The sequence below is a fragment of the Bos javanicus genome, chromosome 9 (assembly GCF_032452875.1).
Source record: "Bos javanicus breed banteng chromosome 9, ARS-OSU_banteng_1.0, whole genome shotgun sequence".
In the NCBI taxonomy this organism is placed as follows: domain Eukaryota; kingdom Metazoa; phylum Chordata; class Mammalia; order Artiodactyla; family Bovidae; genus Bos; species Bos javanicus.
The window spans coordinates 74,186,889-74,209,328 of NC_083876.1; the positions used below are offsets into that span (position 1 = coordinate 74,186,889).

Consider the following 22,440-nt stretch of genomic DNA (forward strand, 5'->3'; position numbering starts at 1 on the left):
TTCATTATCTTCTGGAGTCTTGCTTCCCGGTTTCGTGAGCAATTAAAAATGAAAATACAGACTATGTTCCTGTTGTTGTTTTTCTTCCTGCCTCCACTGGTTGAAAAGGTATAATTAAGTCTGAGTCTTGTTTTACACTAGACTCAGTTTATCAACATCAGTCTAAGTATTTTAATCAAAGAAAGTGTCCAGTAAATAGGAGGAAAAAACAGCAGCAGTTTAAAGCCGCTTTGTATGATAGCAAATTTGCTCTGCCAGATTCTCTTTGACAAATAGACTCTTGATTTAATTTGAAAACCTGTGTTGGTGGTTTATTAAATGCCAGATGTGTTGTTATTCCGGAACAAAGGGATTGTTTTGTTCTTAGGGTGGATAATACTTGATTATTCAGATAAAAGGGGAAATAAAGGTTTTGTAGTTGGGGTTTGAAGGGTTTTATCTTGTTCAAAATAAATTCTGATAGGTTTTGTTGCCACAAAGGTGGATGTTCACTCTTTCAACTTTAAGATAAAGATTATTCTTGAGACTACAAGTATGAAGAGTTTGTGATACCAGAACACATTGTCATTGGGATGATGTGAAATTGTTGAGCTGATGCTACTGGAGATAGACAGATGACGTACCTACTGTGGGATCCCAAAACGGGGCTGGGACTTCAATGGGTATTAAAGTGGTATCATCTCAGCCTATGTTCAGGTCTCCATGAGCATTTCCAATGATTTTCTTCTTTTTTGAATCCATCTTTTGCTGATACTGGTCTTTGAGCTGCTGTGAAAGTCAGTGAGCCTATAAGAGCAGAACCACCGCCCATTTGTCAAGAAAGACAAAAATACCTCCCTATGAAACACCAGTACCTCCCAGCCTGCTCACCCCTGATCCTCCCCAAGTGCAAGGCACCAAAATCTTTCATCCTCTCATCTCCACTCAGCCTTGCCTGGCTCCAACCCTTCCTCCACTGTGGAGCCAGAAGGAGTTCCTGAAACTCAACTGTGGCACTTTGATGCCTGCTTAAGATCCCACTGCCCTCAGCATTAAGTCTAAATGTCTTAGCCCAGTTTACAAGCCTCATTACCATCTGACCCTCACCACACTTTCCAGCTCCACTTCCCACCGTGCCTCTCCCAGGTTCTATGCATCATCCAGTCTGAACTATTCTCAGACTCTCAGAGCCAACATGTGTGCCAGGCAATGGCAATACAGAAGATGAGCAAAACAAATAAACATGCCTGCTTTCTACTAGGGGAATCAGAAAAATAAGTAAAATACATGGTATGTTAGAATGTGATCATTTCTAATGATTGAAAAGTAGAAGGACTTCCCTGGCAGTCCAGTGGTTAAGACTCCAGGCTCCCAATGCAGCAGGAGCGGATTCAGTCCCTGGTTGGGTTCAGTTCACATGCTGCATGGTCAAAAAAAATTTTTTTTAATTAAAAAAATAAAACAGGGAAGGAAGATCTGAAGTGTCGCCCTTGCTCCAGGTCTTCACACACAGGCTCCTCCCGCCTGTTTTAATGAAATGCACTCCCTCTGTGTTATTGCCTGCATTCCCCAACTCCTCTCTAACTCACTCACCTTTTTCATCTCAACTTGGACATATCTTCCTCCTGAAAGCCGTCTCTTTCTTTAAACATCCATCTTCCGTACCCCCTCCTATATGATTTCATAGTCCTCTCTCACTTCCTCTGTCATGATGTTTGTCTCTAGAAACAGCCATCTCCTGATTCGACGTCCATAGCCCCCACAGTCTGAAAGTTTCTAGGCACCTACCTTTCCCACTGCTGTGTGCTCAGCACTTGGCACAGTCCTCATGCTCAGTGAATATTTGTTGGGTGGTGGGAGGTTTGCTGAAAGAGTAAGTGGATGGATACACAGACTGGACCCATGGAGCAAGAAAGGCAGAACCTGAGTAGCCTTGAGAAATCAGGAATACTGCCAGTAGTGAGTACACACAGGGACCCAGAGTGAAAATCTGACAGAGTCAGCAGCACACAAATCAGAAGGCATCTACCCACACTGTCCACTTGGTAGTCGCTTGTTACTGTACTGTGGGATTACCTCTTGTGGGATTACCTCCTGCATTCTTACTTCCTTACATCGAGTGTACCATGAAGACTGAGAAGCATTATGAAAAATTCTTTATGATGATACATTCATATTTGTTTATCTTGCAATTGACAAATGCTCCCTTTATAGATGCTTCCTAGGTGGTGCTAGTGGTAAAGAACCTGCCTGCCAGTGCAGGTAGAAGAGGGTTTGATCCCTGGGTTGGGAAGATCTCCTGGAGGAGGGCACGGCAACCCACTCCAGCATCCTTGCCTGGAGGATCCCATGGACAGAGGAGCCTGGCAGGCTGCAATCCATAGGGTCACACAGAGTCAGACACAACTAAAGCAACTGAGCATGCACTCACCCACTCTATGTTCTTCCTGGAGTCACTTACCCGATCCTGGTCATCTGTGAGTAAACAGTGGGAGAGCCATTGCTATAGTAACTTTTAAATCTCTTTGGCTTTTACCTAAGTCTAAGGATTTCACAACAGAAGATTCCAAGTCTGGCTTTTATCAGACCAAAAAATTAACAGGACTCTGTCACTTTTACAGTTACTTAAACTTTTGCAGCTAGGGAACTTTGGGGTTTTGGAAGTTAATTACTCCGTATCCATTCAACAAATATTTACTTATTTAAATGGCACTGTGCCACATACTGGGGCACAAAGATGAATAAGATACACTCCTCGTTCTCAATGGCAATCATGTATGGCAGCAGCTTCAAACCAGGCTTGTGTGCCCCTGGGGATACACGAAGACTTTCCAAACAGCGCACAGGCATGAATAGTGCTCACAGAACTCATTTTCAGCTCCTTAAACTGGCCTGCCTGGAATATGCTCACAGGACTGTCCAGCCAGTTCTGCTTTCCACTACTCTTTCATAATTACCCTGTTTCCACTGTTCAAAACAAAGACATTTCTCTTATCCATTCTGCATATTGCATCTTGCTCCAGTTGTGCTGATATTGTATATTTCCCTCGTGTGAAAAAATACCAAAGAAACAACCAAAAATATTAAAGGAAATCTCCCATAACTGAGGGAATATAATGTTCCCAGCTATCTCATGAATAGAGGCATTGTCAAAAATTTTTATTCTCAAGCATAATTTTTCCACATTTGAAATATATGTATTTTGATCAGTTAGTTACTAATAATAATTGCATTGTAAACTCCAGCTGGTAAAACTACTTAGAGCCTGAGGTTAAGAAAATTTGTTAAATTAAAACTTCAGTTTATAAACTTATTTTTGTTGCAGAGAGAGATGATAGGGTGATGATCAAAGAATTTCACACATGAAAATATATTACATTAAAATAAAATTCTATGGGGAAATAGTATAATAATTAAGTTCTAGAGGGAAAAGAATTAATTTCTCATTTTTGACTTAAATAATAAATTATTCATGTGTTTTCTTAAATAGGTGATAAATGGGCACTAAATGCCATTGGTATTTAGATTCCCTTACATACATTTGGGACTTCCCTGGTGGCTCAGATGGTAAAGAATCTGCCTGCAATACGGGAGACCCTGGTTTGATCCCTGGGTCAGGAAGATCCCCTAGAGAAGGAAATGGCAACCCACTCCAGGACAGAGGAATCTGACAGGCTACAGTCCATGAGGTTGCAAAGAGTTGGACATGACTGAGTGATACATTTAATACATAAAAGAATGATATAAAAAAATAAAATAAAAAGAATGATATAATGGTTTCATATTAAAATATCAATATCCACAAATAGGCAGGACATTACATCTTCTGTTACCATAGAAATTTGTGATTTTAAATATCAATTTTTAAAAATATAGGGGGAGTATGTTTTTCAAAACTCAAATTTTAAGTGTAAACAAACAAGAAGACGTGAAAATTACTCACGTAGAAACAAGACTGGGCTTCCCCAGTGGTTCAAGGGTAAAGGATCCGCCTGCAATACAGGAGCCACAGGAGCAACAGATTCAATCCCTGGTTGGGGAAGATCCCCTGGAGGAAGGCATGGCAACCCATTCCAGTATTCTTGCCTGGAGAATCCCATGGACAGAGTAGCCTGGCGGGCTACAGTCCATAGAGTTGCAAAGACTCAGACATGATAAAGCAACTTAACACAAACACACACAGGAGCAAGGCCCATGAGCAAAGTTGGTATAAGGTGTTTTGGATATTCCAAGACAAGCTTGGGCTGGGAATGAGCAGCTAGAAGAGGGACCTGTCAGTTCTGTTTGGAGAACCAGGGAGTCTTTCCTAGTAGATGGCAACAACTGATCTCAGAAAGAAGAAGTCTGTGTGTGTCTGTGTGTTCTGGTGTGTGTCTGTGTATGTGGACATGTGTACACACACACGCATCTCTGACTTTACTAAAGTCATTTTGCTCATTCCTTTTTAGAATTATAAAATCCTTTATTAAAATTTTTATGCAAATACCCAGCATTATTCTATCAACTCTTTGGGGATGATGTGGATGATAATAAAGTAATTTAAATAATGAGATATGTTAGTGACTTATTAGCGGAGAAGGCAATGGCACCCCACTCCAGTACTCTTGCCTGGAAAATCCCATGGACGGAGGAGCCTGGTAGGCTGCAGTCCATGGGGTCACTAAGAGTCGGACATGACTGAACAACTTCACTTTCACTTTTCACTTTCATGCATTGGAGAAGGAAATGGCAACCCACTCCAGTGTTCTTGCCTGGAGAATCCCAGGGACGGGGGAGCCTGGTGGGCTGCCGTCTATGGGGTCACATAGAGTCGGACACGACTGAAGTGACAGCAGCAGCAGCAGCAGCAGCAGCAGCAGTGACTTATTAAGCAAGGGTAGATGTTTATTTCTATCCTTCATAAAAGAGGTTTGGAGGTTGACAGTCCAGGGAAGTCATGGTGGCATCATAAAATTAAGAATGAGGGACCCAACATCCTTTTAGTCTTCAGTCTTCTATCACTAGGGTGTGACATTTGTCCTCATTGCCCAAGATAGCTGCTGGAGCTCTAGCCTTTCTTGCCACATTCCAAACAGTGAGAAAAAAGAATGGGATAAAGCAAAAGAAGCCTCTCCCAGTTGAAACTGTTCCCTTTAAAACAACTTACTTGAATATCCCACACAGTATTTCTGTTTACATTTAATGGGTCAGAATTTGGCCAAATGATCCCACCTAATTGTAAAGAATTTGAAAAATGTGTTTTTGTTCTGGACAACCGTGAGACTCCTCTTAACCTGCTCCACTTGCAGCTTTCCCATCTCAGGTAATAGCCACACCATCCTTCCAGTTGTTCAGGCCAGAAACACTGAGTCCTCCTAGCAGGTACAGAAATCAACCACTCTCCCCATTTCCACCTTCCTTGTTCAAGCCTCTATCAACTTTTGCCTGGATAACTGCTCTCTGCCTCCCCCACACACCTCTTTCTATTCTTATCCCCTACCAGACTCTATTCTCAACATAGCAACCAAAGTGATCTTATTTAAAGTAAGTCATATAATTTCATTCTTCCCAAACCCCTGCACTGGATCCATGTTTCTCTCAGAGTGAAAATCAGAATCCTTACAATGGCCGAAAGGCCGCATGTGATCTGGTCTCTCATTACCTAACTTGTAGGCCTGGTATGTCCCCTCCCTCGCTGCACATGGCCCTCACGGCTGTGTGCTCCCTCTTTGGGGCCTTTCCTTTCATTGTTTTCTCCAGAACAGCTTCTTCTTCAGCATGGCTAGCTCCCTCCTGCCTTCAAGTCTTTGCTCTAATCTCATCTCTCACCACTTTCCCTTCCCTTCCCCACCCCCAAGACTCAAATTCCCACTGTTCTGCTCTACTTTTCCCTCCTTCCATACATCTGCTATCTTCTGGATGCTATACTTTTTCCCAAACATTTATTATGTTTATTGTTTATTATCTATCTCTCCCCATCCCTGCTACCTCTAGTTCTTTGTTTTTTCTCTTCACTGGTATATTCTAAGCACATATTACAGTGCTAGGAACATAATGAGTGTTCAGTATACTTGTGCAATGAAATCAAGTAATCTGTTCAGCTATTTAGCAAATTAATAGAAAGTCCTTTCTTGGTTGAGTGGATATGGCAAGAATGAGACAGGCTTCCTGCTGACATGTAGTTTGTAATCTAGTAAGAACAAGAAGTGCATACACAGCTGTCACACACGTCAGTGGGACATAGTCTAGCTGGCCTCTGGACTTGAGGAATGCTGAGAGAAAGAGCTATAAGACTCAGAGGAGAGCCAAGTTCTTCTCTGGCTGGATGATTCCAGGTGGCTTTGTGGATCGAGTATTTGAGTTGAACTTTGGAAGACAGGTTTTAGTTTGACCAGGAAACAGAGGAAAAGGAGTTTGAGGAAAACAAACCACCTTGAAAGGCATGCAAGTGGAAAGGACATTTTCATATATTAATAATTTTGTCAATAATAAGTTATCATTTTATTACTATGATAAAATTTATTTGAATGATAAGTCCTCTGTACGAAAGAGGTAATGGTATTCAATTATCTCAACATATAGAAACAAAGTAGTTGGGACAATTTTTAGAAAGCATTGAATGCCGAGCTAAGGAGTTAAGCCTAACTTATCCAGTAGGAAACCATTGTAGGGTTTGGAGCAGGGCATGGGAGAAGGAACAGTTGCACTGTGCTAGCTCTCTCCTGCTAGAGCGAGCAGCAGAGAGATTAGGTGAGCTCTTTGAAGGTAGCAATATTGTCTTATTCATTCTTGGACCCCCAGTGCCCACCATAGCACCTGGCATATGAGTAGCTGCTCAAAAAATATTAGTCTATATTTCAACCAATGATTAGGGAGATGGTAGAAACTTTTGTCAAATAACTCACATTGTGGAAATTGTGAAGAAGGTGGATAGAAGAAATGAGAATTAAGGAAAATAAAGCACTAAAATAGGGTCACTTGGTGAAAGGAAGGATGAGTATAAATGACGCCATGATGGAAGAATCAACAGGACCCAGAGACTGTTCAGATGTGAGGGCTGAGAGTGGCTGAATGATAAATTCTCCCCCAAGACTGTCTAAATCTACTCAACTTATAACATATTCAAACTATAGGATTTTTTGAAATGACACCAATTTGGGGGTATGTTGCAAGAATTCCAGTGTGGATTTAGAAACTAACATCTAAGTAAAACAATCATCCATAGATCAAAAAGGTCCTTTTTCAGGAGAGGACCATGCCACACCACATGTGGGATCTTAATTCCCTAACCACTGGAAGCACAGAGTCTCAGCCACTGGACTGCCAGGGAAGTCCCCAACCATACTCTTTGAAAACAGCAACTATAGATGATTGGGGGGGAAATTAAGTACAACAGCAGGCACTCCTCAGTTTATAAATGTCAAGCCTCTGAATACTTGGATGTGGCCAAGCAGAGGTAACTCCGGCGAGGCAGCAAGTGTGGGTATGCAAAGTTTAGGTCTTGATGCCTGGCACACCTGGGTTTAAGGTCTTTCTCAGCTACTGACTAATTGTGTAACCTCTCAGAGACCTGGGGTTTTATTCAGTTCAGTTCAGTTCAGTCGCTCAGTCGTGTCCAACTCTTTGCGACCCCATGAACCACAGCACACCAGGCCTCCCTGTCCATCACCAACTCCCAGAGTCTACCCAAACCCATGTCCATCGAGGGCCATCCAACCATCTCATCTTCTGTCATCCCCTTCTCCTCCTGCCCTCAATCTTTCCCAGCATCATTGTCTTTTCAAATGAGTCAGCTCTTCTTATCAGGTGGCCAAAATATTGGAGTTTCAGCTTCAACATCAGTCCTTCCAGTGAACAACCAGGACTGATCTCGTTTAGAATGGACTGGTTGGAGCTCCTTGCAGTCCAAGGGACTCTCAAGAGTCTTCTCCAACACCACAGTTCAAAAGCATCAATTCTTCAGCACTCAGCTTTCTTTATAGTCCAACTCTCACATCCATACATGACTACTGGAAAAACCATAGCCTTGACTAGACAGACCTTTGTTGGCAAAGTAATGTCTCTGCTTTTTAATATGCTGTCTAGGCTCGGTTTTATTATCTGTGCATTAATGATTAAAACGGTAGACAGTTATATGAGAATTCAGTGAGATCATGTAAAGTGCCAGGCACACTGTAGGTGTGATTCAGAAATGTTAATCCCCCCTCCCTATACAGCCCTTCTTGTCTTCTTCTCTGGAATCCACTGGAGTACCCTCACCTCCAACACAGTTCTGGCCAGAACATACTTTTATTTATAATGACAGCTCCCTGAAAGAATTTGTAATGCATGCACTATTTTCTTTTATTCTGTTCCAGCTTCCAAGCCCCTTGCATTTCCTCCCATTTTCCTGGTGCTCATCTCCAAATATGGTTTCACCAAAAGAGCTCCCAAGCATCCTTTTATTCTGTCTTCAGGAAGATTATTAATGAAGATGTTAAGTCAGGCTGGCATAAATAACAATGCCTAAGGCAATTCCCCAGATGCTTTTGTTCCACTCAACAAGGATATGGCGTCATTTATCATTAGGTCTTGTTACAGTTTTCTGGGCCTCTTGAAAAACTCATGTGAGGGCACTCATGTCACATCTACTTGAATTAGTCTTGAAGGAAGCGCTCACAAGTGATGAATTAAATGTCACGTCAGGGATAGGACATCTGTTACATCACACTAACCTATCACTCTCTGCTCTCATAAATCTTTACAATCAGAACAAATTAGTCTAGCATGATATTTCTCATAAACATTGGCTTTTGTTGTGTCTGGCTCATGCCCAAAAGGAGATAATAGACCAGTTGATAAAAGTAACAAAATCTCATCACAGGTTCAGAGCTGGTCAAGTGGTGAGTAAGGAATAATGACTCCCTGGCAAGGAAAGAAATGAATAGCAATAGAGCCGCCTGTACAAAGGGTCAGAATAAGACCCTACCTCATCAATTCAGTCTGCAAAGTCCTGAAGAGAAATCATGATCTGGATTTAGAACAAAGAATGGTTGCAGTTTTCTTGAACTTGTTTTTGCCTAATGGACCTTGGATTGTGTCAATCTGGGAGATTCTTTTTTCTCATTTGCTGAAAAAGTTGAGCATTGCATGGATGATACAGATATAGTGGCAAGAAGGGTGGGGGTATGAAATGATGAAATGCTTTTCAGTCTCTGACCAGCCTCCTTTACTCTCCACTACTATTTTCGTTGCTCCTTTTCCCTCATTTTTTATTAATTGTGGCAAAATACACATAATATAAAATTTACCATCTTGACCATTTTTTAGTGTACAGCAGTATTAAGTTCAGGGCTTCCCTGAGGCTCAGAGAATACAGTCTGCCTGCAATGCGGGAGACCTGGGTTTAATCCCTGGGTCAGGAAGATCCCCTGGAGAAGGAAATGGCAACCCATTCCAGTGTTCTTGCCTGAAAAATCCCATGGACAGAGGAGCCTTGCAGGCTACAGTCCATGCGATTGGAAAGAGTCAGACACAACTGAGTGACTTCACTTTCACTATTAACTTCAGTAGTATGAAGACATTTGCATTATGCAGTCATCACCACAATCACTCTCTAGAATTCTTTTCATGTTGCAAAACTAAAACTCTGCTCCCACTAAATAATAATTCCCTAGTCCCTCAGGCCCCCGGAACTGCCATTCTTTCTGTCCCCATGCATTTGATGACTCGTATCTAATGTAAGCAGAGTCACACAATTGCCCCCAACTTTTTAAGATTTTTTTTTTGATGTGGTTCATTTTTAAAGTCTTTATTGAATGTGTTACAATTATGCTTCTGTTTTATGTTTTGGTTTTTTGGTCACAAGTCACGTGGGGCCTTAGCTCCCCAACCAGAGATGGAATCTGCACCCCCCACTTTGGAAGGCAAAGTCTTAACCACTGGACCAACACAGAAGTCCCTTTACTCCCCCCCACTTTTTTAAATGAAGTATAATTAATGAGCAATATTGTATCTCACAGGTATATAACATACTGGTTCATAATTTAAGGTTACATTCCATTTATAGTTATTATAAAATATTGGCTCTATTCCCTGTGTTGTATAAGCTATCTTTGTGGCTTATTTTATACATAATAGTTTGTAACTTTTAATTCCTTTCCCCTATGTTGCCCCCTCCCCTTTCCTCTCCTCACTGCTGGTTCAGTTCAGTTCAGTCACTCAGTCATGTCTGACTTTTTGCAACCTCATGGACTGCAGCAGGCCAGGCCTCCCTGTCCATCACCAACTCCCGGAGTTTACTCAAACTCATGTCCATTGAGTCAGTGATACTATCCAAACATCTCATCCTCTGTCAGCCCCTTCTCCTCCTACCTTCAATCTTTCCCAGCATCAGAGTCTTTTCCAATGAGTCAGTTCTTTGCATCAGGTGGCCAAAGTATTAGAGTTTCAGCTTCAACATCAGTCCTTCCGATGAATCTTCAGGACTGATTTTCTTTAGGATGGATTGGTTGGATCTCCTTGCAGTCCAAGGGACTCTCAAGAGTCTTCTCCAACACCACGGTTCAAAAGCATCAATTCTTCGGTGCTCAGCCTTCTTCACAGTCTAACTCTCACATCCATACATGACCACTGGAAAAACCATACCTTTGACGAGATGGGCCTTTGTTGGCAAAGTAATGTCTCTGCATTTTAATGTCTCTGCTGTCTGGGTTGGTCATAACTTTCCTTCCAAGGAACAAGTGTCTTTTAATTTCATGCTGCGGTCACCATCTGGAGTGATTTTGGAGCCCCCAAAAATAAAGTCTGCCACTGTTTCCTCATGAAGTAATGGGACCATATGCCATGATCTTAGTTTTCTGAATGTTAAGTTTTAAGCCAACTTTTTCACTCTCCACTTTCACTTTCATCAAGAGGCTCTTTAGTTCTTCTTCACTTTCTGCCATAAAGGTGGTGTCATCTGCATATCTGAGTTTACTGATATTTCTCCCAGAAATCTTGATTCCAGCTTGTGCTTCCTCCAGCCCAGCGTTTCTCATGATGTACTCTGCATATAAGTTAAATAAGCAGGGTGACAATATACAGCCTTGACGTATTCCTTTTCCTATTTGGAACCAGTCTGTTGTTCCGTGTCCAGTTCTAACAGTTGCTTCCTGACCTGCATACAGATTTCTCAAGAGGCAGGTCAGGTGGTCTGGTATTCCCATCTCTTTCAGAATTTTCCACAGTTTATTGTGATCCATACAGTCAAAGGCTTTGGCATAGTCAATAAAGCAGAAATAGAGGTTTTTCTGGAACTCTCTTGCTTTTTCGATGATGTTGGCATTATGTTTCGATGATGTTTTTTTTCCAGCAGTGTTGGCAACTTCATCTCTGGTTCCTCTGCCTTTTCTAAAACCAGCTTGAACATCTGGAAGTTCATGGTTCACGTATTGCTGAAGCCTGGCTTGGAGAATTTTAAGTATTACTTTATTAGCGTGTGAGATGAGTGCAATTGTGTGGTAATTTGAACATTGTAATGGAGAAGGCAGTGGCACCCCACTCCAGTATTCTTGCCTGGAAGATCCCATGGACGGAGGAGCCTGGTAGGCTGCAGTCCATGGGGTCGCTAAGAGTCGAACATGACTGAGCAACTTCACTTTCATTTGAACATTCTTTGGCATTGCCTTTCTTTGGGATTGGAATGAAAACTGACCTTTTCCAGTCCTGTGGCCGCTGCTGAGTTTTCCAAATTTGCTGGCATATTGAGTGCAGCACTTTCACAGCATCATCTTTTATGATTTGAAATAGCTCAATTGGAATTCCATCACCTCCACTAGCTTTGTTCATAGTGATGCTTCCCAAAGCCCACTTGACTTCACATTCCAGGATGTCTGGCTCTAGGTGAGTGATCACACCAGCATGATTATCTGGGTCGTGAAGATCTTTTTTGTACAGTTCTTCTGTGTATTCTTGCCACCTCTTCTTAATATCTTCTGCTTCTGTTAGGTCCATACCATTTCTGTCCTTTATTGAGCCCATCTTTGCATGAAATGTTCCCTTGGATCTCTAATTTTCTTAAAGAGATCTCTAGTCTTTCCCATTCTGTTGTTTTCCTCTATTTCTTAGCACTGATCACTGAGGAAGGCTTTTTTATCTCTCCTTGCTATTCTTAGGAATTCTGCATTCAAATGGGTTTATCTTTCCTTTTCTCCTTTGCTTTTCACTTCTCTTCTTTTCACAGCTATTTGTAAGGCCTCCTCAGACAGCCATTTGGCTTTTTTGCATTTCTTTTCCTTGGGGATGGTCTTGATCCCTGCCTCCTGTATAATGTCACGAACCCCTGTCTTTAGTTCGTCAGGCACTCTGTCTATCAGATCTAGTCCCTTAAATCTATTTCTCACTTCTACTGTATAATCATAAGGGATTTGATTTAGGTCATACCTGAATGGTCTAGTGGTTTTCCCTACTTTCTTCAATTTAAGTCTGAATTTGGCAATAAGGAGTTCATGATCTGGGCCATAGTCAGCTCCCAGTCTTGTTTTTGCTGACTGTATAGAGCTTCTCCATCTTTGGCTGCAAAGAAAATAATCAGTCTGATTTTGGTGTTGACCATTTGGTGATGGTAACCACTAGGTTATTCTCATTGGTCACCACTAGGTTATTCCCTATGAGTCTGTTTCTTTTTTTTTTTTTTCATTAGTTTGTTGTTATTTTTTTTAGATTCCACATATAAGTGATATTTTACAGTGTCCGTCTTTGTCTCATTTGACTTAGGGTGGTGGTGATGGTGGTTTAGTTGCTAAATCATGTCTGACTCTTGTTCCTCCATGGACTGTAGTCCATCAGACTTCTCTGTCCAGGCAAGAATATTGGAGTGGGTTGCCATTTCCTTTTCCAGGGGCTCTTCCAGATCCAGGGATAAAACCCCAAGTCTCCTGCATTGCAGGCAGATTTTTTACTTCTGAGCCACCACAGGAGTCCTTCACTTAGGATCAGATCAGATCAGATCAGTCGCTCAGTCGTGTCCGACTCTTTGCAACCCCATGAACTACAGCATGCCAGGCCTCCCTGTCCATCACCAACTCCTGGACTTCACTGAAACTCATGTCCATCGAGTCAATGATGCCATCCAGCCATCTCATCCTCTGTCGTCCCTTTCTCCTCCTGCCCCCAATCCCTCCCAGCATCAGAGTCTTTTCCAATGAGTCAACTCTTCACATGAGGTAGCCAAAGTACTGGAGTTTCAGCTTCAGCATCATTCCTTCCAAAGAAATCCCAGGGCTGATCTCCTTCAGAATGGACTGGTTGGATCTCCTTGCAGTCCAAGAGACTCTCAAGAGTCTTCTCCAACACCACAGTTCAAAAGCATCAATTCTTTGGCACTCAGCCTTCTTCATAGTCCAACTCTCACATCCATACATGACCACAGGAAAAACCATAGCCTTGACTAGACGAACCTTTGTTGGCAAAGTAATGTCTCTGCTTTTGAATATGCTATCTAGGTTGGACATAACTTTCCTTCCAAGGAGTAAGCGTCTTTTAATTTCATGGCACAGTCACCATCTGCAGTGATTTTGGAGCCCAGAAAAACAAAGTCTGACACTGTTTCCACTGTTTATCCATCTATTTCCCATGAAGTGGTGGGACTGGATGCCATGATCTTCGTTTTCTGAATGTTGAGCTTTAAGCCAACTTTTTCACTCTCCACTTTCACTTTCATCAAGAGGATTTTGAGTTCCTCCTCACTTTCTGCCATAAGGATGGTGTCATCTGCATATCTGAGGTTATTGATATTTTTCCCGGCAATCTTGATTCCAGCTTGTGTTTCTTCCAGTCCAGCGTTTCTCATGATGTACTCTGCAAAGAAGTTAAATAAACAGGGTGACAATATACAGCCTTGACGAACTCCTTTTCCTATTTGGAACCAGTCTGTTGTTCCATGTCCAGTTCTAACTGTTGCTTCCTGACCTGCATACAAATTTCTCAAGAGGCAGATCAGGTGTTCTGGTATTCCCATCTCTTTCAGAATTTTCCACAGTTTATTGTGATCCACACAGTCAAAGGCTTTGGCATAGTCAATAAAGCAGAAATGGATGTTTTTCTGGAACTCTCTTGCTTTTTCTATGATCCAGCGGATGTTGGCAATTTGATCTCTGGTTCCTCTGCCTTTTCTAAAACCAGATTGAACATCAGGAAGTTCACGGTTCACATATTGCTGAATGCCTTCCAAATCCAACCATCTTGTTGCAAATGGTACAACGTCATTCTTTTTTATGGCTAAGTAATATTCCATTATACCACATCTTCTTAATCCATTTATTTGTTGATGAACATTTAGGTTGTTTCTGTACTTTGGCAACTTAACTTCACTTTTAATAAATGTTATCTTCCTGTATATTTTTGTAAGTTTACAAATGTAAACTTGAAAGAAAATGGAGAATGAATAGACTCTTAATCTTAGTCAAAAGGCCAAGAAGTGATGAATAAACAAACAGATAAGAAAATAAAGGAAAAAGATTTCCTAGAGACTGCTGCTGCTGCTGCTAAGTTGCTTCAGTCATGTCCGACTCTGTGCAACCCCAGAGACGGCAGCCCACCAGGCTCCCCCATCCCTGAGATTCTCCAGGCAAGAACACTGGAGTGGGTTGCCATTTCCTTCTCTAATGCATAAAAGTGAAAAGTGAAAGTGAAGTCACTCAGACATGTCTGACTCTTAGCGACCGCATGGACTGCAGCCTACCAGGCTCCTCCATCCATGGGATTTTCCAGGCAAGAGTACTAGAGTGGGGTGTCATTGCCTTCTCCCTCCTGGAGACTAGAAGAGTTTTATTCTCTGTGGATGAAATCAGTGGTGAGGCCATTCTTTTGCTAATTTAGAATAGAACACAATAGGTTGTTATAAATAGTCATTATTTAAATGGTTAGCAAATGTTCAGACAAGCAGCATATTTAAGGTCAACAGAGAGACTGAACATAATAGAGGTTCTCACAAAGAAAGAAATATCAAGATCGTTGAAGAAGAAAACAACTGTAGATTCAAACCCAGACTTAATGGGCTAAGTGCCATTATACTGGTCACAAAGATTATTGACAGCGGTTCTTAGACTTTAGTATCCACAATAATTAATCACCACAAATCTATTGACTGGGATTCAGGAGTTTGCATATGTCACCAGCTTCCCAACAGGTTCTTCCCAGTTTTGATAATGGGCAGGGCACAGATCATAGCAGCAGCAGACAGTCCAGCCTCTGTTTGGTTGAGTAGTATGATTTTGGATTATATTATGCATATAGCCCTAGGGTATCCATTACTACCTATTTTTACTGCCTCTCTTTCTTTCTTCTACAATGAGTGTTACCTGAAGGAGTTTTCAAAAATAGGGGCAGAGGCAGGACTGCGGCCGCTAGAAATAGACCCTCATTCAGCCCTCCCCTGGAGGGGCAGCAGGGTCTTGCCACTCCCCCATGATTATTACAGCCTTGAGAATAGACTGCAGTTGTTTTATTTTGCCTTTCATTTCTGCTCTGCCTCTGTGTCCTCCGGTATGAACTGGCCGGAGGGAAAATATTGGCCTCCACAGAGCTGTGTTCAGCGAGAGATCAGTATCTGGCTTCTCCCCCGTTTATAGTTTTAATTTTCTTTCTTTCTAGAATATGTCTGTGCTGGAGAATCACCACTGGCGATCTACAATCGGCATGCTTCGAGAATCAAGGCTTCTGGCTCACTTGCCAAAGGAAATGACGTAAGTGACCTAGAGATGAAACATACCGATGTCCACACATTAGAGATAAGCCGTGTGCTCTCTGGCTTGAGACCCCCGGGGTGAATGGCAGGGAGCCAGCCAGCAGTGCTTCCGGCCCACACTCCCTTAGTCGCCTATCGGAGGAGACATGGTGTCAGTTACAACAACCCAGAAACCAGAGTCCCTGTGAGCTCTGAAAGGGCCTGGAGAGTGTAGGACCTAATGTCAGGAAAAGAGATAATAAACAGTTCTCAGCTTTCACACTCTTCAGCCTCAGTGCTGTGCTTTGCCAAACTCCTGTCTTTTATGTTAGCAAAATTGTCCTCCTGTGTAGATCCAAATAATAAATATTTATCAAGAAGGAACACAGGAGTTCCCAAGCGAGACTGAAGCCTTGTTCAATAAAGGGTGTTTTGTCATTGCCAATCTTAGTAAAAGGAGAAGTCAGAAATTCTGTTCTAAAACATCTTTTGTTAAGAGACTGAATGGGCCCCAGCCATTTTTTTTCCACCAGGAATTTACCTATGTTTCTTGCATTTTAAACAGAAGTGGAAATACTAGTTTCCTGGTCCACTGTTTGTTAGGCTGGATATTTAGGCCGAGGTCTATTAAATCCAAGACCACGGCCTCATTTCCATCTGGCCTCAGTTTAGCTGCTGCACCATATTGGCCTTAATTTAGCCTCTGCACTGTCTTCCCAGGCCACCACCAATTCCTATCTGTTTCATTCAAATGCACAGAACCCGAGGTAGCAAGGCGGGAACAAGTAAATAGATTCCTGTACCATCTTCCAGAGGGGCACCAAGGTCAAGGGCCCTGTGGTGTTTCTTGGTCAAGCAGCAGGATGCTCTGGGCGCACTGATTTACCCCTGGCCCTCTGCTCCTATCTTATCCTATTTCCTAGCACCCAGAGGAGTGTGAAATTCGTGGAAGGAACTTCAATTCTGATAACACTTTACCCACTGGAACCAAATAAAATCAATCCTTATACAGAGAATAAAAATTCATGCCTTTTATGAAAACAATATATTGCAAAGATTGAAAGAATTAAGTGCAAAAAGAACTAAAGTCTAGAGTAACAAATCAAGTTTGGAGGAGAAATGAGGAGGTGAAGTTCAAGGAAGCCAAAGAAAGAGAAAAGGAGAAGGGAAGGAAAGAGAAGGAGACAGGAAAAAACAAAATGATCTGTTCTTTTGTCAAACCACATTTGTCCCAGTAATGCCCTAGTAGGTAAAGACTAAAAGAAATTTCACAAAAAAAGAAATAGAAATGACCAATAAACATATGAATATATGTCCAACCTCATTAGTAATCAAGGCAATTCATATTAAAATTATAATGAGTTGCATGATATTGGCAAATTGGCAAAAAAAAATGTAAAGGGTAAGACTGTAAAGCAATGAGAAGCTCATCTATTACTGCTTGGAATGTAAATTTATACAACTGTTTTAAAATCAGCAATATCTAAGAAATTGAAGAAGAACATACTCTGTGATCCAATAATTTTATTCCTGGACATAGTCCCTAGAGAAACTTTACAAATATATAATTGGAGGTGTGTAATGGTATTTATTGTGTCATTTTTTTCATAGTAGTCAAAAACTAGAAACTACTCAAGTGATCATCAAAAGTAGAACAGATAATACATTGAAGTACAGTCCTACATTGGCATATAATCTAATCATGAAAATGGATGAACAACAGCTCACACATCAACTTAACTGACCTTCAAAAATATATTAAGCTAAAAAAAGCAAGTCACAAACTGATACTTACCACATAACTTAAAGTGAACAAGCAGTTAAAGTTAAACCATAGTATTTAGGCATGCATGCACAGGTGGTAAAATTATTATCAATAGCAAGGAAATTATTAAAACAAAAGTCAAGATAGTAGTTGCTTCAGGGGTTGAGGAGAAGTGGGGTTGGATAAGAGACATAATGAGGGCTTTCTGGGGTACTGGCAGGCAATGATCTTGACCTAGGCGGTGATTGTAAGATGTTTATTTTATAATTTATCCCTTAAACTGTTTGTGTATGTTCTGTGCACTCTATCCAAACATACTTCACTTTTAAAGGTGAATTTTAAAAATAGATACGGATTTTCCTCCCATTGGTTACTTTCCATATATGATATGCTATGCTATGCTATGCTATGCTAAGTCACTTCAGTCGTGTCCGACTCTGTGCGACCCCATAGACGGCAGCCTACCAGGCTCCCCTCTCCCTGGGATTCTCCAGGCAAGAACACTGGAGTGGGTTGCCATTTCCTTCTCCCATGCATGAAAGCCCTAATTTGGTTTACTGTTCCAAAACATCCCATTGTCTGTATACCATTTGTTGACCAATATATTGCGTGAACACTGCTTTTTAATGGTACCTTAATCTACTGTGACTCTTCTGTAGTTCCGGTATCTCTTTCCAGCCTATCCATTTTGCTTCCTTGATGGATCTTTCCATTCCATAGAATCAGTCACTATTATTGGCTTCATTACTATTATTATACCCTTTCTCTCCCCATGCAAGTCTTAAGGTTTGAGTTGGTGTGAGCTCTATTAAAAAGCACAATCCAAATGCTTGATTCTGTGAGTCTTTGTGACCTCCTTCAAGCATACATTTCTAGTTGGCTTCCGATCTTGCCACCCATAGGAACTGTGGGAATGTATAAACTGCCACAACTTTGTTCACCCAAGGTTTCAGTCACTCTGTTCAGTCCTTGGCATACCTCCCATCTAAGGACAGAATGATGGTGGGTGAGAGAATCACGCTTAGCCTGCAAGGGACCAGGACTCTGAGTAATAAACAGTATCAGAGGCAGAAATGAGAAAACAAGCCACCTGATGATGACAGAATCAATCACTCTGCTCAAAGGGATTTGCTTTGTGTGTGTGTTTTCTCTTTCATTCTCTTTCATTCTGTGGATGCAGACAGGATATTGAACAGCAGCTGGGCTCCTTGATCTTGGCAACAGACATCAACAGACAGAATGAATTTTTGACCAGATTGAAAGCTCACCTCCACAATAAAGACCTAAGACTGGAGGAGGTACACGACAGGCACTTTATGCTTCAGGTAAACAACAACAAACAGACGTCATTATCCTTGCTCTAAAACACTAAGGATACAATCAATCATTTTAGCACATCTGAGAAGGAGTATCCCCCATGGTATAAGCTAGAGCAGTGACCTAGTTTATTAAAAACCTTGAGACACATGAAATTTTTAAGTGGTTTCCAAGCAAGTAAAAAAAATCTGGGTTTCATGTCAGTACGTTGATAATATCTCGTTTCTCCTTGTTTGGTATCTGTTTCACCACAAAGTAGCCCCCCTGGGTAGCTGCATGCAGTAAGAATTTACCACATTTTGTGGCTTGATGTAATGTTGATCACTATCATACTTTTGCAATGTCTAAAACTATTCCTTTAATACAAAAGTGTATTATGTTAACTATAGCACTAACAAAAATTGAGAAATAAGTATCTTTACTTTACCTCAAGCCTATTAAATCTTGCTTGACTTCTTTTTACAACCTAAACTCATATATTCATCTGAAGCTCAATGATATTTACCTAGTCTTAACATTATCAGGTACCAGTAAATAAATGATTTTGTTTAATTGAATGAACGGAATTATATCAAGCGCAACACTTTCTGCTTCCTTCCATGGCAAGAAGCCATTTGTGAAGTGCAGGGGAGAAATGGATCTTGGAAGCAGAAGTCTGACCTGGTATCCAAACCAGAGCCTTTTGCTTGATTTTCCATTTTCTCTCATCTTCCTTCTTTCCTTTTGGCACAAAAGACTAACTGAGTGGATCCTGGCTGCATCTAGATAGACCAGCTTTAACCAGGGAAATGGTTAAACCAGGGAAATGGCATGTGGGAGACTAAACTATACAGTCTTTTCCCTTGCATGCCTTCAGGCTGCCTTCTGAAGTTATCCAACTGCTCTATCCTTTTCAAGAAATGCCCTCCTCCCAGCTGTAAAACTGAATCTCCCTCCTCCTTTCTTCCCAACGTAGACTTCTAGCCCCTGGGTACCACCGGCATCTGATTTTAGAGATTCAAGTCTTTGAGTAGCTGAAAGATTTGGCCTGGACACTTGCATTCCAAAAGGAAAGCTCGCTAACACACATTAATCCCTAAAGGGCAGGAACTGGAGGGGGCTTCTGCCCCTGACCTCCTCTCACAAGTACTGGTGCCCCCATTCACCTGGAAATAAAGAACCAGCCAAGTTTGCAGCTTAATATGACCCAGGCTCTCCCAGACCTCAACACTGCTAGCAGTTCTATGATCCCAAAGAACTAGGTCAAAACCAGCAGACCTTGCTGATGGAGGGCACACCACAGGAAGCCCCTCTAGGTGGTGGTTTCTTGGCAGTTGTTTGTTAAGAGGGAGAACCTGCTTCTTTGGAAATTCAAGGGACCCCTCCTAGGGTCAGCATCCCTGACAAAAGCTGGCATTCCAGATGCAGAACTGTGTGAGGCAAGCCAAGAAGGCCCAGACTCATCTCTGCCAGGCAAACACTCCTGGGCTTGATATGGCTTAGCTCCCTGGCTGGCAGTCTGAGATTGCTGACACACACAGATACGGCCATATAAATGCAAACACACATAGTTTAAGTGACGTATGGAGTCGGCCAATGTGGTCACTGTGAGGTGAGGTCCCAGTGATCTCACTCGAGCCTGGTTGGGGGCCCTGTGGCCTCCCTGCCCATGACGGGTGGAGCAACAGAAGGAGCCAGGCCACAGCTTTCCTTGGCCTGCCCACTCCAGGTCCCCTCCAGGAAGCCCCATGTCCTTGGATGGTGACTCTTCTCTCCTTCTCACTGATGTAAAGTGGGAGTTCTGAATGAGGGTTTTGTGCGGTGGTGAATAAGTGCTGTTTCCTGAAGAGGCACGTCAGGGAGGCCTCTGTAAATATGGGCTTGGTACCGTGAGGTTGAAGGGCAGGTCTGACTGCCCTTGGGCTTGGGGTACATTTGCTGCTTAAGGATCATCCTTTGACCATCTCTCCCTGCCCTGTCATTTCTCAGATTGCCTTGAAGTGTGCTGACATTTGCAATCCTTGTAGAATCTGGGAGATGAGCAAGCAATGGAGTGAAAGGGTCTGCGAAGAATTCTACAGGCAAGGTTAGTAGGGATCCAATTGCTGAGTGTTCATCACCCCCTCTCCTTTTGGGCGTTTATCCTAATAAAACAAGAAATGGATCGTCTATTGTGACATTTGTTATTTCATCAACTCTTATTATCCCCACTTTTCTCTTTAAACCTTTTGCACACCGTCTGGCCCTTTTTTGGAAATAATTTAAAAATAAATAAGTTGACTTACTATGGAAACAGGTAGTAACGAGGTACAGTAACATGAGCAATAGAGGGATATAGATAATTTTTTCATGGTTTTTCTCTGTGGATATAAGAGGTGCAGGACAGTTTGTCTTTTACTCTGACCTTCGTGTTAATGAGCTGAGCACGGCTTAAAAACTAAATGCCATTTGGGGTCAATGTTTTCCACTCTGACAGAAGGACTTGGGCTTTTTTTGTATTTCTTTCCCTTGCTTTCTTAAAGTGAATAAAGAAATAGAGCATATTTAGTCAGAGTTCATCCTCTCATATATACATTGTGAAAAGACAAATGGTCCCAAGTTAGGGTATAATTTTTAAGAGGTTAACCTCATTCAGAAGTAAGGCAATGAATTAGCAGCAGAATCTGGACATTGGGTGGGATCTTGGCCTGTAAATACAGCTTGTTTCTTCAGGCCTGGTTTCAGTGCTCAGGATGTTTTTTCAGGCACAACAGTGCCCTGATGTTAGCGACAGTCTCAGGTCTGAGAGGCCGAGAACAAATAAAGCCTGAAGTGTCCCACATACCCGTTCTGTGGGGGGGTCAAGTAGCAACAGTGAGCCTTTTGGAGACGCCTCAGTAGAAAGATGAGTCAAAGATATTGAGATGGTCCCAAAGACAGAAGACAAAACAGAGCAGATTGGGTTCACATGGGGCCAGAAGGCTCTGCTCCCCATCTCCTTCCCTTGGGTAAAAGCACTCATGTAGTGTCCATTCTGTAAAATTTCACTTCAAATGAGTGTGAGTGGTTAGTAATCCAAAGGTCACTTCTAGTTGCCCATGTTACAAGATCACCACTGAGGGAAAAACAAAAGGAAATATGATGAACTTAGAGACGGGAGGTTAGATTAGATAAGATAAATACTTTACTATAAAATATAGAAAATATTGAAATAGCCCAATGAGAGAAGGGCTAGGATCTTCATCCTTAGATATCAAACAATGGGACAGAGAAAAGATGCCACCCTGTCCCTCTTGGTTTTGACTCAATCATGTGTTCTTGTTGACACTGATTGAAGTTTAACCCTTTCATTTACTTATCTTACACTCTCCGAATTATGAGCTGCTTGGGGCAGGGATCGTGTCTCTTGGGCAGATGGCAAGGCATACAGAGCTGGCGAATCAAAGTTGTTAGCTAAGTGGAATAGATGGAATCAACCAATAAAGGTAATCTGTAAGATGCCTTTGCAAAAATTTGTCCTCATAATAATACTCATGTGCAACATTATAGGGGTTCCCTGGTGGCTCAGTAGTAAAGAACCAGCCTGCCAATGCAGGGGACGTAGGTTCCATCCCTGGGTCGGGAAGATTCCCTGGAGAAGGAAATGGCAACCCACTCCAGTATTCTTGCCTGGAAAATTCAAAGGACACAGAAGCCTGGCAGGCTACAGTCCATGGGGTTGCAAAGGGTTGGACACAACTTGGTGACTAAAAAACAA

General features: G+C 42.0%; 1 protein-coding gene across 4 annotated transcripts in view; it reads left to right on the forward strand.

The window, feature by feature from the left end:
• The window catches only part of PDE7B (phosphodiesterase 7B), a 379,394-nt gene that overhangs the window by 344,817 nt on the left and 12,137 nt on the right, over positions 1 to 22,440 (forward strand). For all 4 annotated transcript variants that reach the window (XM_061428070.1, XM_061428069.1, XM_061428068.1 and 1 more), the window contains 3 exons: positions 15,571 to 15,662; positions 18,589 to 18,733; positions 20,694 to 20,790. In XM_061428070.1, the coding sequence (XP_061284054.1) occupies positions 15,571 to 15,662; positions 18,589 to 18,733; positions 20,694 to 20,790 (334 nt within the window). The remainder of the gene's footprint in view (positions 1 to 15,570; positions 15,663 to 18,588; positions 18,734 to 20,693; positions 20,791 to 22,440) is intronic.